The 18,800-nt window shown below is 45.6% G+C and overlaps 1 protein-coding gene across 1 annotated transcript; it reads right to left on the bottom strand.

The window, feature by feature from the left end:
* Positions 1-422: 422 nt before the first annotated feature.
* On the bottom strand, positions 423-17,547 carry LOC308141081 (protein rogdi homolog; the record flags this gene model as incomplete). Its single annotated transcript, XM_080511084.1, has 7 exons — positions 423-464; positions 9,495-9,621; positions 9,901-9,950; positions 10,042-10,152; positions 16,818-16,916; positions 16,999-17,094; positions 17,533-17,547. 7 exons carry the CDS (start codon positions 17,545-17,547, stop codon positions 423-425), a joined length of 540 nt encoding a protein of 179 aa, XP_080367210.1.
* Between the last annotated feature and the right edge of the window lie 1,253 nt (positions 17,548-18,800).

Below are 18,800 nucleotides of genomic sequence, written 5' to 3'. Positions count from 1 at the left end.
CTGACGTGTGTCGTTAAGATTCAACCTCAGAGGGTCACTCATTCTCCCTTTTCTTCTGGAATTGATGAAATGTTTGCTGTCAAACTTCAAGCTTCTTTCCCCAGCAGTGTGTGAGTGGACCTCCTGGACCTCCTGGACCTCCTCACACACTGGCTCAGTTTCCTGCTCCGTTTCTAGTGTTTTCCCTCAACAAACATCAAAGTCGCCCACAATAACCTAACTGTCAGTGTGTGTGAGGTCTGACCTGGACCTGGAGGACCAGGGGTGAAAACATGGGAGGCTGAACGTGAAGCTTCTCCACTCGTCACACAAATCAAGCCGGTTCTGAGACGTGACGGAGCGGGTTGGTATATATCTTCGCCATGCAAACACTGGAGACTGATCAATATGTACAAACGTCCTCTGGAGCGGCCGGACGGGGATTAGAAGGGCCGGTAGTTCCAGAAACTGGAGAAGACGGAGATCTGAGGGGAGGAAGCGCAGCTCGGTGAGTTTCCACAGGAGTGACGGCGACGCATTTGAAAAAGCAAACAGCTCAGGGGTCATGTGACCTGGGTTCAGTGTAAAGCATTGTGGTTAGGACACTTCAGGCCCAGACAGACCCCGTCCCTGAAAACCAAGCAGCCCCAGAACCTCCCAACCAGCTCGCCATGCAAGTCCATGTAAGGCAGTGCTTCTCAAATGGTGGGGCGCGCCCCCCTGGGGGGGCGTGGTGGGGTGTCAGGGGGGGCGTGAGGCGGGCGCGACTTTCAGTATTAGTGTCTTTATTCATGCTTGAAGGATTAAAAAAAGGGCCTCCAGCCACTAGGTGGCAGCAGTGCTCAAACTAATCAACAGGCTGCCTGTTCAGCCAGTAGAGAAGAAGAAGTACTACACATGAACACCGGTGTACAGAGCTGGCGGAGGAGGAGGAGGAGGAGAGGTGGAGAAGTTTCTGACAGGAGTGAAAAGAAGAAAGGATGAGGCATCAGAGGAAAAGAAAACAGGTGAGAGTAAACATAAAGCTAGTAAGAGCAGGAGATATGACGATGCTACGTCGCCCTTGGGTTTACCGTGAACACGTCGGGAACCAGGAAACACCCGTTTGTGTTTTATGCCTAAAAACTCTGGCAGCGGAGCATGAAACCAAATAAATGAAGACGGCACCTGGAGACCATACACCATACACCTGGAGACCATACACCATACACCTGGAGACCATACACCATACACCTGGAGACCATACACAGTTACTGGAGTTGTTTCATGGTAAACTCCATGAGTATGGCCAACAAGCCGGTCATTGTGTCAGCGCGGCATCAGTAAACAAAGAAGCCGTTAGCCTCTTACAAAGTTGCCCACCACATCACAAGGTGCATAAAACCTCACACCATAGAGATTTATTTTGATAATCAGGCGATTGTATGCAGAATGCTGGTGCCAGCAACTCATACAGTGGTTTATACAGATAAATAAATAAATATTATCAAGTTCTCAATGGTAGTACAATTCAGGGGGGGGGGGGGGCTGAAAAAAATTCTGTCCTCTAGGGGGGGCGTGACAGAAAATAATTGAGAACCACTGGTGTATGGTGAGGCAAGGCCGACACAAGGACCCAGTCTACCACCACCAGGTCAGAGCAAACAGAGGCCATGAATTGCATCTGCATTTTATTGAAAAGTGTCGCCTCACACTGTAACACAAGGTGATTTTGACAAATTAAGCCTCATTTTAAATGTTGATTTTGCTTTTAATAGTAGAGGATTTTCTATTGGTTGTTATTATTGACGATTATGCGCTTGTGAATGACTATGATGCTGGGACCACTTTATCCAGGACGACTACTCCGGTCAGAGAGCAGATATGGACACCGGGTGTTGACTTTATCCCTTTTAATAGAATCAGCTGGCAGTACAGAACGTGGATTCCCCACGAATGATAAATAAGTGAATGTATAACGAATGAACGATGATTAATGTAGAATGATGATGAATGGCGAATGTAGAATGTAGAATGGTTTTCTGTAACACATAAAGAACGTACAAATCAATAACCAGTGGTAAGAATACTCCATAAACTGAATTAAATCCCTTATAGTGTCACACACGTGCAGACAGAGCTAGCCGATTAGCATTAGCGTCATTTACATCCGAGCTAAATGACACAGAACTGTTACCAAACACACATCTACCGACCTATACACTGAATATGAACACTTGTAGGCATGCTTGATGACTATTAAAGACTTACTTCTTCACGAACGCATTCAACATGTAACGAGGGGTTCAGGACCGTCTTATTATTACCAGAAAAACTCCGTTCGCCGGGACGTAACACAAGGACCCCATCACCTGACTGGGCTGTCCAAAATAATGCCTGACGAAAAATCCCTATTCTAACACAACACACAATACACTTCACAGGGAATTTGTAACAGTTATTTTATTGACACTTTATCTATTTTGTCTTTAGTATCTATATTTTTAAAATAGATAACGTTTTGTCATTTTTTTTAAATTATTTCACTCAAGTATTCCACTGAGATATTCCTGCTGTCAAAGCTTCAGGTGCAGGAAAAACAACAAAGTGGGTGATGGAGATATTCAATCTGACCCCAGAACAGTTTGTTCGCCTATCTGCATTAGGGGAATTCCAATGGGAATTCGAGGTAAACCTGTCCTTTGATCCTTTGATCCTTTGATCATTTGATCCTTTGATCCTTTGATCCTTTGACCCGAGGCCAGTGAGAGCAGCCTGCAGACGTCTATCTGCACTCAGTCCTTCAGAGACACGAGCGAGATCACAGCCATTTCCCAGCATCTGATACAGCTTCCCAGTTTTGGACAGTTCTTGTTTTTCAAAAATGGAGAACAACCAAGCCAGTGAGACTTCCCTGAGGATCAAGTCCCTGCGCCAGGCGCTCTTCTACTACAGAGACGCCTGCATGCAGCAGATGGTGGACTTCACCAGACTGCACAAGGAGAAGGACAGTCAGCTGAGCGCCATGGAGGCAAAACAACGGCTCATGGCCTCCCAGCTGGAGGAGAAGGACCGCCAGCTGAAAGACGCCCTGGCAGCCAGAGACACGCAGGTGAAGCGTTACGGCCAGATGAAGGCTCTGAGCGAGAAGCTGAGGGCGGACAGCAACAAGCACTGGGAGGTGCGCTGGGACATGAGGGAGAGGGAGGCGGCTGTGAAGGTGGAAGCTCTCCTGCAAAACCACCAGCTGCAAGTGTCCCGGCTCAGTGCAGAGCTGAACACCGTCCAAGCGGCCCTGCATGACAAAGAGCTCCAGCTGAAAGAAGCTCTGGCGGCGAAAGACTTGAAAGAGAGACGCTGCGTCCAGCTGAAGGCCGTCGGCGAGAAGCTGAGGGCCGACAGCAACAAGCACTGGGAAGTGCGCTGGGACATGAGGGAGAAGGAGGCGGCCGCGAAGGAGGAGGAGCTGGTCCAGAAACACCGGCAGCAAGTGGCCCGGCTGAAGGCCGAGAAGGAGGCTCTCTCCAGAAGCCTCAAACCAGCCCGGACCACCGAGGCCCAGTCTGGGGACTGGGGGCTTCAGGAGGAGGAGGAGGCCTCAACGACCCAGACCAACGGGGGGAATCTGCCCAACATCCTCAAGGTAGAGATCCAGTTTCCCCACTTTTGTTTGCTTTCCAGCGTTTCACCTTGTTGCTTGAAATGACGAGTTGCAGATGAAAGTTTATGGGTTTTAAGATCCCCCTCAATGACCCTTTTTCAAAAATGTTTTCCAGCTTCCAGAGGAGGGCGCAGGACAACGGCGCAAACCGGAAGCCGGTCAAGCTGGTTGGAGGTGGGGCTGCTTCACCAGGCCAGAGGAGAGAGGAGACACCAGGGTCCTCCAGGACGGGATCCCCCGCTCACGTCCAGCATTAACCCCCGCCCACGAGATGGAAGGAGGGTGACGGAGAGGGCGGCAAATTCAAATTCAAATAAATGTCTTCATATGACTAAATCCTGAAGCGATTGTTTGTTGATGTTTAGTCTGGTTTCATTACAAAAACTAACAACAGCGTCAAAAAAACCACAATGTTTTCAGTGTTTCTCCCGTTTCCATGCAAACAGACGTCGTTTTCAAAACGTTGCAGTGTAAACTCGGAACCTTCTTTAGGTAGAAATTAAAAAAAAAAAAAACACGTTTTCACTCAGTTTGATTCTTACTGTTCAGCTCCTGAGCTGTTTTCTCATGCTTCTATTTGGAAACCACATCATTTTGTTGGAACACAAACAGACACCTTCTCAGTTGAGATCCAACAGGACAGGAGATAAATGATCACCAAGCATTAATAAAGCCTTCATATTCATTCCAAACAAGCCCATGCTGGTGCCGTCACAAGTCCTCCAGAAAGTCTAAAAGGCCACATTAGAAAGAGAGACAGAGACATCGCATTGGAGGACAGTAGTGGGACAAATATTCATGATTCAATAAGCAGACAGCAGCTCCACCAACACCAAACTATTTGTCCTGAAGGTGGATGAAGACACTTTAAAACACTGGTTGGAATCCTGCCTGGTCTTCGCTACACCTTCTTCTCCAGGGACTGGGAGACAAATCCTCCTTGATCAGGCGTCATGAAGACATCTGAGTGGAAAACGGCTGCTTAACGTACAAGATGTGGTTTTGGTGCAGTGCCAGGTGGTTTGTTAATGACAGTGTTGGTTTCACACGCCAGGGTTACAGGCCAATTACAATTTGCCTCACGTTAAATACATCCGACACTCATGCAGGCTGCCTGTGTGACCAGTAATACCTCAAAACTGCTCCTGGTCAAGTCCTCATCACTTTAGAATGCTGAGAAAAAATCCTAGTGATGGAATTTTGCTTTAAGTGAATAGAGTCGTCTTAAACGCCACTGTTTCTAGACAGAGTGTGTGTTTTTTTGGTCTACAACAAAATGAATTAGAAGACCCTGAAAAGTAACAAATTATACCTTTAAAGTGGAAAACAATTCAAGTTCTTACTGTCAGTACACGGTGGGAACAAAACCCACAAGACGACGTTGTCCACCGTCCACCTGCTCAAAGTGAATAGTTCACTGCTCCAGTTCCACCGACTGTGTCCAGAACAATGTTTAACTAACCTGCTGACAACCCTCGCTACTCCTCCATCGCCACTTCCTGCAGTCAGAGCATGATGTGATTGTTTACTTTCCAACAAGATAAGCATTGTGCGGCAATAGACTTTAGAACTTCTTCATGTATCCGGGGTGGCGAGGAGTAATGTCGCGAGGCTGGAGGAGCTCAATTATGTGTTTAAACCCCACGTTACTCGCCACCGACGGAGGGGCCGGTCGTCCATGACGATCGGAGCGCTTAGATCCCAGTTTTTAAATGCAGTCCGATAAAATGTGAGTCGTTTTCTTGGCTGATATCTGACCGATATGGATATCGGATATCTAAAGATGCTTTACATTTAGCCTGACAGTGTCAGGAGGCCTCCTACAGCGCCTCCACATTACACCACGGTACAGCCACTGACTGAGACCAGTGTGTAGTTCTAGATACGTTCTAGGTAGATAAGTCAGAACCGGTTGAAGATTCCCAACTCCAGTAGTTGGTTTGACAAAAATCAGGTGAGATGAATGAAGTGTGTGTCATTTGGTACAGAAGTTTGATTTTGATCGTTCTGTATGGAGTTTAGGTTGGAGGGTTGATGGAGAACATGTTGGTGGAGAACATGTGTTGGTGGAGAACATGTGTGTTGGTGGAGAACATGTGTTGGTGGAGAACATGTGTTGGTGGAGAACATGTGGGTTGATGGAGAACATGTGTGTTGGTGGAGAACATGTGTTGGTGGAGAACATGTTGGTGGAGAACATGTGTTGGTGGAGAACATGTGTTGGTGGAGAACATGTGTGTTGGTGGAGAACATGTTGGTGGAGAACATGTGTTGGTGGAGAACATGTGTGTTGGTGGAGAACATGTTGGTGGAGAACATGTTGGTTGATGGAGAACATGTGTGTTGGTGGAGAACATGTGTGTTGGTGGAGAACATGTGGGTTGATGGAGAACATGTGGGTTGATGGAGAACGTGTGTTGGTGGAGAACATGTGGGTTGATGGAGAACGTATGTTGGTGGAGAACATGTGGGTTGATGAGAACATGTTGGTGGAGAACATGTGGGTTGATGGAGAACATGTTGGTGGAGAACATGTGGGTTGATGGAGAACATGTGATGATGGAAAACATGTGATGCTGTAGAACGTGCATTGATGGAGAATGTGTGGTGCTTGGAGAACATGTGTTGGTGGAGAACATGTGTTGGTGGAGAACATGTGTTGGTGGAGAACATGTGTTGGTGGAGAACATGTGTGTTGATGGAGAACATGTGGGTTGATGGAGAACATGTGGGTTGATGGAGGACGTATGTTGGTGGAGAACGTGTGTTGGTGGAGAACATGTGTTGGTGGAGAACATGTGTTGGTGGAGAACATGTGTGTTGGTGGAGAACATGTATGTTGGTGGAGAACATGTGGGTTGATGGAGAACATGTAGGTTGATGAAGAACATGTGGGTTGATGGAGAACGTGTGTTGGTGGAGAACACGTATGTTGGTGGAGAACATGTGTGTTGATGGAGAACATGTGGGTTGATGGAGAACATGTGGTTTGATGGAGAATGTATGTTGGTGGAGAACATGTGGGTTGATGGAGAACATGTGGGTTGATGGAGAACGTATGTTGGTGGAGAACGTGTGTTGGTGGAGAACATGTATGTTGGTGGAGAACATGTTGGTGGAGAACATATGGGTTGATGGAGAACATGTTGGTGGAGAACGTGTGTTGATGGAGAACATGTGTGTTGATGGAGAACATGTGGGTTGATGGAGAACGTGTGTTGGTGGAGAACATGTGGGTTGATGGAGAACGTATGTTGGTGGAGAACATGTGGGTTGATGGAGAACATGTTGGTGGAGAACATGTGGGTTGATGGAGAACATGTGATGATGGAAAACATGTGATGCTGTAGAACGTGCATTGATGGAGAATGTGTGGTGCTTGGAGAACATGTGTTGGTGGAGAACATGTGTTGGTGGAGAACATGTGTTGGTGGAGAACATGTGTTGGTGGAGAACATGTGTGTTGATGGAGAACATGTGGGTTGATGGAGAACATGTGGGTTGATGGAGGACGTATGTTGGTGGAGAACGTGTGTTGGTGGAGAACATGTGTTGGTGGAGAACATGTGTTGGTGGAGAACATGTGTGTTGGTGGAGAACATGTATGTTGGTGGAGAACATGTGGGTTGATGGAGAACATGTAGGTTGATGAAGAACATGTGGGTTGATGGAGAACGTGTGTTGGTGGAGAACACGTATGTTGGTGGAGAACATGTGTGTTGATGGAGAACATGTGGGTTGATGGAGAACATGTGGTTTGATGGAGAATGTATGTTGGTGGAGAACATGTGGGTTGATGGAGAACATGTGGGTTGATGGAGAACGTATGTTGGTGGAGAACGTGTGTTGGTGGAGAACATGTATGTTGGTGGAGAACATGTTGGTGGAGAACATATGGGTTGATGGAGAACATGTTGGTGGAGAACGTGTGTTGATGGAGAACATGTGTGTTGATGGAGAACATGTGGGTTGATGGAGAACGTGTGTTGGTGGAGAACATGTGGGTTGATGGAGAACGTATGTTGGTGGAGAACATGTGGGTTGATGGAGAACATGTTGGTGGAGAACATGTGGGTTGATGGAGAACATGTGATGATGGAAAACATGTGATGCTGTAGAACGTGCATTGATGGAGAATGTGTGGTGCTTGGAGAACATGTGTTGGTGGAGAACATCTGTTGGTGGAGAACATGTGTTGGTGGAGAACATGTGTTGGTGGAGAACATGTGTGTTGATGGAGAACATGTGGGTTGATGGAGAACATGTGGGTTGATGGAGGACGTATGTTGGTGGAGAACGTGTGTTGGTGGAGAACATGTGTTGGTGGAGAACATGTGTTGGTGGAGAACATGTGTGTTGGTGGAGAACATGTATGTTGGTGGAGAACATGTGGGTTGATGGAGAACATGTAGGTTGATGAAGAACATGTGGGTTGATGGAGAACGTGTGTTGGTGGAGAACACGTATGTTGGTGGAGAACATGTGTGTTGATGGAGAACATGTGGGTTGATGGAGAACATGTGGTTTGATGGAGAATGTATGTTGGTGGAGAACATGTGGGTTGATGGAGAACATGTGGGTTGATGGAGAACGTATGTTGGTGGAGAACGTGTGTTGGTGGAGAACATGTATGTTGGTGGAGAACATGTTGGTGGAGAACATAAGGGTTGATGGAGAACATGTTGGTGGAGAACGTGTGTTGATGGAGAACATGTGTGTTGATGGAGAACATGTGGGTTGATGGAGAACGTGTGTTGGTGGAGAACATGTGGGTTGATGGAGAACGTATGTTGGTGGAGAACATGTGGGTTGATGGAGAACATGTTGGTGGAGAACATGTGGGTTGATGGAGAACATGTGATGATGGAAAACATGTGATGCTGTAGAACGTGCGCTGATGGAGAATGTGTGGTGCTTGGAGAACATGTGTTGGTGGAGAACATGTGTTGGTGGAGAACATGTGGGTTGATGGAGAACATGTGGGTTGATGGAGGACGTATGTTGGTGGAGAACGTGTGTTGGTGGAGAACATGTATGTTGGTGGAGAACACGTATGTTGGTGGAGAACATGAATGTTGATGGAGAACATGTGGGTTGATGGAGAACATGTGGTTTGATGGAGAATGTATGTTGGTGGAGAACATGTGGGTTGATGGAGAACGTATGTTGGTGGAGAACGTGTGTTGGTGGAGAACATGTATGTTGGTGGAGAACATGTTGGTGGAGAACATATGGGTTGATGGAGAACATGTTGGTGGAGAACGTGTGTTGATGGAGAACATGTGTGTTGATGGAGAATATGTGTGTTGATGGAGAACATGTGTGTTGGTGGAGAACATGTATGTTGGTGGAGAACATGTTGATGGAGAACATGTATGTTGGTAGAGAACATGTGTGTTGGTAGAGAACATGTGTGTTGGTGGAGAACATGTGTTGGTGGAGAACATGTGTTGGTGGAGAACATGTGTTGATGGAGAACATGTGTGTTGGTGGAGAACATGTGATGATGGAGAACATGTGTGTTGGTGGAGAACATGTGTGTTGAGGAGAACATGTGTTGGTGGAGAACATGTGTGTTGGTGGAGAACGTGTGTTGGTGGAGAACATGTATGTTGGTGGAGAACATGTATGTTGGTGGAGAACGTGTGTTGGTGGAGAACATGTGAGTTGGTGGAGAACATGTTGGTGGAGAACATGTGTTGGTGGAGAACGTGTGAGTTGGTGGAGAACATGTTGGTGGAGAACATGTGTTGGTGGAGAACATGTATGTTGGTGGAGAACATGTGTGTTGGTGGAGAACATGTTGGTGGAGAACGTGTGTTGGTGGAGAACATGTGTGTTGGTGGAGAACATGTGAGCATCTAGAACACGTCACCTTGTCTTTGAGCTGCTGGCACAGCTGCAGGGAGATGGTGAAGAACACCAGCGTGCCGTTGAGCCAGGGCACCACACACTCCACCTTGTGGACGTGGCTCACCTGGAAGCGGTTGTTGTTCAGTTCACTGCAGGGGGCGAGACCAGGTGTGGATCAGGGTGTGAAGCGTACGGCCCGGCAGAGGGGGAACCTTACATTCACACTGTTTGTAGGAGGAGAACCACACTGACTACAGAACAAACATGAAGGACGTGTGGCGGCGACCAGCGTGAAAGAATTGATCAAACATGGACGGTTTCTCACCAATATTTGTCTGGACTTAACATTTATTTTTATTTCAGTACTCTAGTGACCCCTGACCTCTGACCTCTGACCTCTGAGTTTAAACATGGGATTCAGGACTTACAACATGGCTCCAGGGTTGTGCAGCACCGAGCTCCCGGCTGGTTTGAAGTTCTGCAAAGAACAGTCAGAAGAAGAGTTTGGTCACAGTTTAGTCCCCCCCCCCCCCCCCCACCACCACCTCCTCCATGCTTTCTGATCTGACCTTGGTGGTGTTCGGGGGCATCGTGTGCAGCTGGTACACCGTCAGGCACAGTTTACTCAGGTTGATGTAGAAGTTGACCATGACGTCCCCGGCATGGGGGGAGAACATTTTGTGGAGGAGAAAGGATTTGACTGATTAACACGGCCCGATGAGGAACAATGGTACAGTTTAAAGTCCAGCTGTTTGAAGCCTCTGATATCGAAGCTTATCGAAGTCACTTTATTCAGTCCACCAGCTGATGGAGGTTCTGGGTCCTGGAGGTTCACCCTAGAGGTTCACCCTAGAGGTTCACACTAGAGGTTCACCCTAGAGGTTCACCATAGAGGTTCACCCTAGAGGTTCACCATAGAGGTTCACCATAGAGGTTCACCCTAGAGGTTCACACTAGAGGTTCACCCTAGAGGTTCACACTAGAGGTTCACCATAGAGGTTCACACTAGAGGTTCACACTAGAGGTTCACCATAGAGGTTCACCCTAGAGGTTCACCCTAGAGGTTCACCCTAGAGGTTCACCATAGAGGTTCACCATAGAGGTTCACACTAGAGGTTCACCATAGAGGTTCACCATAGAGGTTCACCCTAGAGGTTCACCCTAGAGGTTCACCATAGAGGTTCACCCTAGAGGTTCACCATAGAGGTTCACCATAGAGGTTCACACTAGAGGTTCACACTAGAGGTTCACCATAGAGGTTCACCATAGAGGTTCACCCTAGAGGTTCACCCTAGAGGTTCACACTAGAGGTTCACACTAGAGGTTCACCATAGAGGTTCACTCTAGAGGTTCACCCTAGAGGTTCACCATAGAGGTTCACTCTAGAGGTTCACCCTAGAGGTTCACCATAGAGGTTCACACTAGAGGTTCACACTAGAGGTGAACCTCTAGGGTGAACCTCTAGGGTGAACAGGAAATCCTTCCTCCCCACAGCAATAAGACTTTTTTTTTTTTTTTTTTTTTTTTTTTCATTATTCAGTCAGCTTTATTTGATGGTCTGCATAATTACATTTATTAGAGAATTGGTGGGTTATATTTCATGTGGTTGACTACATTCACTGTTTACATTTCCACTTCAGCTGTTTGTCTGCAAACTGCGACTGAAGCACAAGTGATACTTTTTTTTTTTTTTTTTTTTTTTTTGAAGAATGTGTAGCTTTATTGAACAAGTCCACAAATGTTAGAGAATGTGCAAATCACCCATCTCTGTCTGCATGTGCATCTTTCTGAAAACCAAATCCAAATAAGTAATGCATGATATGATTCATAACGTGGAAAAAAAACTAATTTCATATTTTGCTTTTTTCATTGGTTTTTTTTTTTTAAATCAAGGTAAGGTAATCACTGGAATTTTTTGTTTATAAAATTCCAATAAAACCAAATGTATATTTTTATTGGTTTTAGTTCTATACTCTTTTTTTATTATTTTTAAATACTTTACAGTCATTCCAATTTGCTGTTATAGAGAAAATAGAAAAGCCCAACATATCCACATGAGCAAGCAGGTGTGTTTGCGACTGTGGAAAGGAAAAACTCCCTCAACAAGGAGAAACCTTTGCAGAAACCAGACTCAGCAATAAGACTTTTTAACTCTTCTACCTCCGTCAGAGCCTCAATCATCACCACCTGGACTAAATTACATTGAGACTTATATTATATCATGTATTTCAGATGGCACATTGCATGTACATATACATATATTTATACATGTGCAAGTACACTATTACCATTGGTATTATTATTAATTGTGCCTGCCTCTTTAAGAGGCGTCGCACAATTATTACAATCCTGGGAAAGCGCCGTTTTTTTTAAATATTATTCTTCCTCTGCCGCACAAAGTTTGCAGGCCTACTAGTCCCGCACCGTTTGGAGTACGTAGACAAAAAGCATATCGCTACGTAGGGAATTATCGGGAATCCTGTGCATCCATTTGGATTATGGATATCGCAAACGGCTTCCGAACAACACGTAAAAAACGGCGATGATTTTTACTTCCGCTTAACATGGGAGCCAAGAAAAAACAGAAAAAAAAATCACACTTTTTCCACGCCACATCACGTCGCCAAATCTTCAGCTACAGACTCAAACTTACTCTTAAAACGTTGCCGCACTTGTTCTGTATTCAGATATGTCCTCAGATTTTTCAAAAGTTTCACCAATTTTAAACTGTGAGCCTTTGAATGTCATCAACTTTTCCCTCCTTTTTCCAGTTTTGTATGGGTGTGTATGTGAAAAGTTAGAGTGACAAGATTTCGGTCAGAGTGAGAGAAACCGCCGTTTTACAAACAAAAAAAAGTTTTTATCTCGTCACCACAGACACATTTCTTCGTCTTTCTCAACATATTATACATCAAAATGTAGCTACAGGCGTTGTGCTTCTCACGAGGGGACACTTTTGTCTCAGAGAGACACGGTTCTCCCTCCAGGGGACTTAATTGATAGGGAGCGCAGGATTCTGTCTCATCCGCGCCAATACATTTTGACGAGTCATTTTCTCCCCAAATCCCCAAAGTTCAGCCATTTGTTTCAAGTCCTCACGGGGAGACGGAACCTCGTGAGGACACGAAAACCACACCGAACGTCCTTCAACTTCTCCCGACGCCCACGGTGAAGGAATTTTTCACCCAAGGGTCACGGTTCTCCAACTATAAGCAGTTGTTCGGGACCTGCGTTTCTGCTTAAACACCTTCTTCCCTCACATCAGGTCTCATAATCTCTGCCACCTGCAGCAGCCTGTCAATCAGGAGCCGGCTCCATGACATCACACAAGCTGCTCCAAATCTGCCTGGCAACACACACGGCTCCTCTGATTGACTGGACCAGTAACATGATGGCTGACCACACAGTGCTCACACACACAGTAGCTTAGGCACCATACTTTTCAATGCATTTTAATGCTGATGGCAATGACTCAGCATCAACACTTGTTAGCATGCCAATTAGCATGCTACAAAGTTTGGTCAATTGAGCTGAAATTTGGAGGGTGGCCTCATGGGGGTGCTGCGATCATGGCGCACTAGCTAGTTAGCCGCCGCGCTAAGCTAATTGGCCTACCATCTCAGAATCTCATAAAACTCCAGATTCCAGGTCAGCCACACCTGGGAGGTAACTTCTGCGCTTTTCAGGCAAATCGCAGGTGTTAGCATCTCATGCTAACAAGTTTGTTCAAATGAGCTCAAATTTGGAGGGTGGACTCGTGCTGGTGCTGCGATCAAGAATCACTAGCTAATGACATGGTTTCCACGTACTTAAATCGCTGGTGTTAGCATCGCATGCTAACAAGTTTGTTTAAATGAGCTGAAATTTGGAGGGTGGCCTCGTGGTGGCGCTGCGATCGAGAATTACTAGCTGACCACATGGTTTCCACGCACTTAAATCGCTGTTAGCTGCTAGCATCATATGCTAACAAGTTTGTTCAAATGAGCTGAAATTTGGAGGGTGGCCTCGTGGTAGCGCTGCGATCGAGAATCACTAGCTAATGACATGGTTTCCACGTACTTAAATCGCTGGTGTTAGCATCGCATGCTAACAAGTTTGTTTAAATTAGCTGAAATTTGGAGGGTGGCCTCGTGGTGGCGCTGCGATCGAGAATTAGTAGCTGACCACATGGTTTCCATGCACTTAAATCAGTATTAGCTGTTAGCATCGCATGCTAAAAAGTTTGTTCAAATGAGCTGAAATTTAGAGTGTAGCCTCGTGCTGCCGCTGCGATCGAGAATCACTAGCTAATGACATGATTTCCACGTATTTTTCACACTACCTCGCTCGGCAGCAGGGGGCGGCAGGTGGCAGGCACAATAAAATTTCCGCGGGAATTTTCTAGTTATAAGTATACTATTACTATTGGTATTATTAATTGTGCCTGCCTCTTTAAGAGGCGTCGCACAATATCCCCAAAGTTCAGCCATTTGTTTCAAGTCCTCACGGGGAGACGGAACCTCTTGAGGACACGAAAACCACACCGCACGTCCTTCAACTTCTCCCGACGCCCACGGTGAAGGAATTTTTCACCCAAGTGTCACGGTTCTCCAACTATAAGCAGTTGTTCGGGACCTGCGTTTGTGCTTAAACCCCTTCTTCCCTCAGATAAGGTCTCATAGTCTCTGCCACCTGCAGCAGCCTGTCAATCAGGAGCCGGCTCCATGACATCACACAAGCTGCTCCAAATCTGCCTGGCAACACACACGGCTCCTCTGATTGGCTGGACCAGTAACATGATGGCTGACCACACAGTGCTCACACACACACAGTAGCTTAGGCACCATACTTTTCAATGCATTTTAATGCTGATGGCAATGACTCAGCATCAACACTTGTTAGCATGCCAATTAGCATGCTACAAAGTTTGTTCAATTGAGCTGAAATTTGGAGGGTGGCCTCATGGGGGTGCTGCGATCACGGCGCACTAGCTAGTTAGCCGCCGCGCTAAGCTAATTGGCCTACCATCTCAGAATGTCATAAAACTCCAGATTCCAGGTCAGCCACACCTGGGAGGTAACTTCTGCGCTTTTCAGGCAAATCGCAGGTGTTAGCATCTCATGCTAACAAGTTTGTTCAAATGAGCTCAAATTTGGAGGGTGGACTCGTGCTGGTGCTGCAATCGAGAATCACTAGCTAATGACATGGTTTCCACGTACTTAAATTGCTGGTGTTAGCATCGCATGCTAACAAGTTTGTTTAAATGAGCTGAAATTTGGAGGGTGGCCTCGTGGTGGCGCTGCGATTGAGAATTAGTAGCTGACCACATGGTTTCCGTGCACTTAAATCGCTGTTTGCTGTTAGCATCGCATGCTAACAAGTTTGTTCAAATGACCTGAAATTTGGAGGGTGGCCTCGTGGTGGCGCTGCGATCGAGAATCACTAGCTAATGACATGGTTTCCACGTACTTAAATCGCAAGTGTTAGCATCGCATGCTAACAAGTTTGTTCAAATGAGCTGAAATTTGGAGGGTGGCCTCATGGTGGCGCTGCGATCGAGAATTACTAGCTGACCACATGGTTTCCACGCACTTAAATCGGTGTTAGCTGTTAGCATCGCATGCTAAAAAGTTTGTTCAAATGAGCTGAAATTTAGAGTGTAGCCTCGTGCTGGCGCTGCGATCGAGAATCACTAGCTAATGACATGATTTCCACATGTTTTTCACACTACCGCGGCCTCGCTCGGCAGCAGGGGGCGGCAGGTGGCAGGCACAATAAAATTTCCGCGGGAATTTTCTAGTTATTATTATTACTGATATACATATATATTCTTATTGTTTGTTATTTTATTGCTACCATTATTAGTAGTACTATACACAAGTATTATACACTATTACACATTGTTATTATCTGTATTATTGTCAGAGTAATTTTATATATAGTTGCCATATTCGTGCTTAATTATATTCATATTCAAGTTCTATCTTATTTCTGTGTATTCTCTCTTAGCAGCGCCTCTCAGACGCTGCTCACTAATCACATGTTCTGAGCAGGTCAACCTGACCGAGGCTGATAAACAAGATGAGCCACGTCTTCCACACAGCTGCCATCTCCACGTCCCATGCGCGGGATGTCCTTTGATTGTATTCATAGTTGATAAACTGTTAAAACTCACAGAATGTTTTGTTACTATGATGTGTATCCTGTAAACCCTCCCCTTTGTTTAATGAAATAAAACCGCAGGAGAAATGGTCTGAAGCTCAGAGTGGGTAGGAGGTGTAATCTGAACACGCTCCTAGGCCATTCTCCTCGCGAGTAACCAAAGCTCATTCGTGTTGTCTTCTTCTTTCTTGCAGATTTAATAAATGTCTGTAGCCTAAACCTGACAATTATTGTTATTATTATTGTATAATGTCTACTTCTAATGGCTCTGCCACTGCACCTTACTATTTATCTTGCTTTTATCTCCTGCTTATTTCTAAGTGCTCATGTTCCGTTCTGTGTTTTACTTCATGTCTTATCCCCAGATATTTTTATTTTTTATTTTTTATTTTTATTTCTATTCTATTGTATTTTATAATATTCGTATGTACCAGATTGCTGCAACAAAACAATTTCCCTTCTGGGATGAATAAAGTAATAATCTATCTATCTATCCATCTATCTATCTATCATCTATCTATCCATCTATCATCTATGTATCTATCCATATATCTATCCATCTATCTATCTATCTATCTATCTATCCATCTATCCATCTATCTATCTATCCATCTATCTATCTATCTATCTATCATCTATGTATCTATCCATATATCTATCATCTATCTATTCATCTATCCATCTATCCATCTATCTATCTGTCTATCTATCTATCTGTCTATCATCTATCTATCATCTATCTATCTATCCATCTATCTATCATCTATGTATCATCCATCTATCCATCCATCCATCCATCCATCCATCCATCCATCCATCCATCCATCCATCCATCCATCTATCTATCTATCTATCTATCTATCATCTATCCATCCATCCATCTATCTATCTATCTATCTATCTATCTATCTATCTATCATCTATCTATCCAGGTGCACCGTCCTCGAGGTTCCTGCATGGTTCAGGTCTCTCCAGCTGACGGCTCTGGGATTCTCTTTACTCGCTTTTTGGTTTGTTTTTTTCCAAACACGATGAGACGCCCACGTTAGATTGAGGCGTGCCGAAGCAGGAGACCTGTAAAACCTCCAGGACCAGGACCAGGACCAGGACCAGGACCAGGACCAGGACCAGGACCAGGACCAGGACCAGGACCAGGACCAGGACCAGGACTGGACGCCCCGCCCCCCCAACCTTCCCGCGTTACCATCAGTCCGCTGGTGGCGAGCTCGGGCAGCGTGAGGGAGGCCGGCGTGGTGAGGCGGTTTCGCGCTCGCGTCAGCTGCAGCATCACAGCGTCCATCAGCTGCAGAAGCAGAAGAGACAGAACTTTAGAGGACAGACACAGAAACCCGGCGGGGGGGACGGGGTCTCCTGCTTACACACACCTTGTTGACCTCAGCGCCCGTCTTGAAGTGGTCGCTGTCGTCATGGCTGCTGAGGAGCAGCAGAGCCTGGTTCACGTGGTTCCTGGCATCCTGGATCTGATCCAGAAACAACAGTCAGTGGGTGTTGGGCCGGGTCCCTGCAGTAGCCACGCTTCAAGGCCCTCAAATATTTGGTCTTTCAACTGAACATTAACCAACTTGTATATCACCAGGGAGGGAGGGAGGAGCTCTGGAACTGGAAATGGCCTTTGAGCAAAACGTGCATCAGGAACTACCGCCGGTTAAAGTTCTGCGAGGGTTTGCTCGAAGACACTCGGCTCTTTTCTAACATGACCCGAAACTAAACCAACACATTTATGTGATCTTCTCGGGGAATTCAAGAGAAACCTGACGGAGTGCTGTGAAAAGTGAAAAATGATGCGGCAATAAGCCTGTCAAGCCTTAAAAATCCACAGAATGGTAGCTGTCGTCATTGTATTATCCACAGGGATCAAAGCGCGTGAAAAACGTAGAGGCTTCTAGTCCAGACATTACGGTATCTACCAACATTACCGTCTAAGAAGCACCATTCTTTGCCGTTTTAGGTTCAAATTCAGCTTTAATCCAGCTGAGAGTGTTTTTACTTAAACCATGTTTGTACGAAGTAAAGAATGGAGGAACTATACTGGTGGGGGGGGACGGGGGGCGGGGCGTTCGGGGACGCATTAATTAATTCTGACCAAGGGCGGTTTTGAATGTCATTTTTGCCAATCTAGTGTTTTTAGATCAGCCTCTGTCAGTTTTCATATTTATACTTAAAAATTTGTTTTAGAAAAATCACATGGCGGCCGGATTAGATTGTCTGGCGGGCCGCTTCTGGCCCCCGGGCCGCATGTTTGACACCCCTGGTCTAGAGGATAGAAGTGGTTGATTATCAGTTGTGACAAGGTGTGTAACAATCAGTTTAATTTCAATTGAAGTTTTTAAGACTGTAAAAAAAGACGGCAGATAAAATGGCACTGGAGATGAGTAACCGTGGGTTACATGTCGAACAAAGGAGTTCCAGCTGTGACATCATGTCCCCGTGTCTCCCAGCCATGACTCCCAGAGACGTCCAGCAGGACCTGGAGGACCAGTTCAACCACGTGGTCTCCAGGCTGCAGTCCAAACACTTCTTCCAGTCCGACTGGGACGTGGCTTCCTGCGCCGTCTTCTTCATCTTTGTGGGTGAGCTGCAGCTTCACTGCAGGGAGGGACTCTTCCCCTTTGTTTTTCTTTCTTTCTTTGTTTTGTCCTTCAGCGTTCTGCTGCTCGTGGCAGACAAATTGCAATTGAAATATCTTCTCCGACTGCACGCAAAACACCGTCGCGTCTCCAGAAGACAAGTCTTCTGTCGTCTTCTAATTCTTTAAGTTTTGATTCAACAGGACGACAAACAACTTTAAGGAAACAAATTGGTTCTTTTCTTTTTTTCTGTCCAGTCGTGTCAGCATTCATTTCTTTATATCAACACAATGATGAAGTTTAGTCGCTTTTCTTCTGAAAGTCTTTAATCACGCAGGTTATCCTAATTGTGGCGCTGAAATAAATATAATGAAACCATTACATTTTTTTTCCCCATCAGTTGTGGGATCATAAGTAAAATAAGACGGTTCAGGTTGTTTATTTATTTATTTATTTTTTTAATGACATAATTTCTCCCCCAGCTTTTGTACATGATCTCAATTAAAGCCACATTTAATCTCAAATGCACAATATAATCATGTAAATAAACAATATAAACTGATGACAAAATCACCAGCAGAGCTGCTCATGTAAATGTT

The sequence above is a fragment of the Blennius ocellaris genome, assembly GCF_963422515.1.
Source record: "Blennius ocellaris genome assembly, chromosome: 16".
Taxonomy (NCBI): Eukaryota; Metazoa; Chordata; class Actinopteri; order Blenniiformes; family Blenniidae; genus Blennius; species Blennius ocellaris.
The sequence above is the reverse complement of the archived record's forward strand: the minus strand, read 5'-3'. Positions and strand labels throughout refer to the sequence as shown.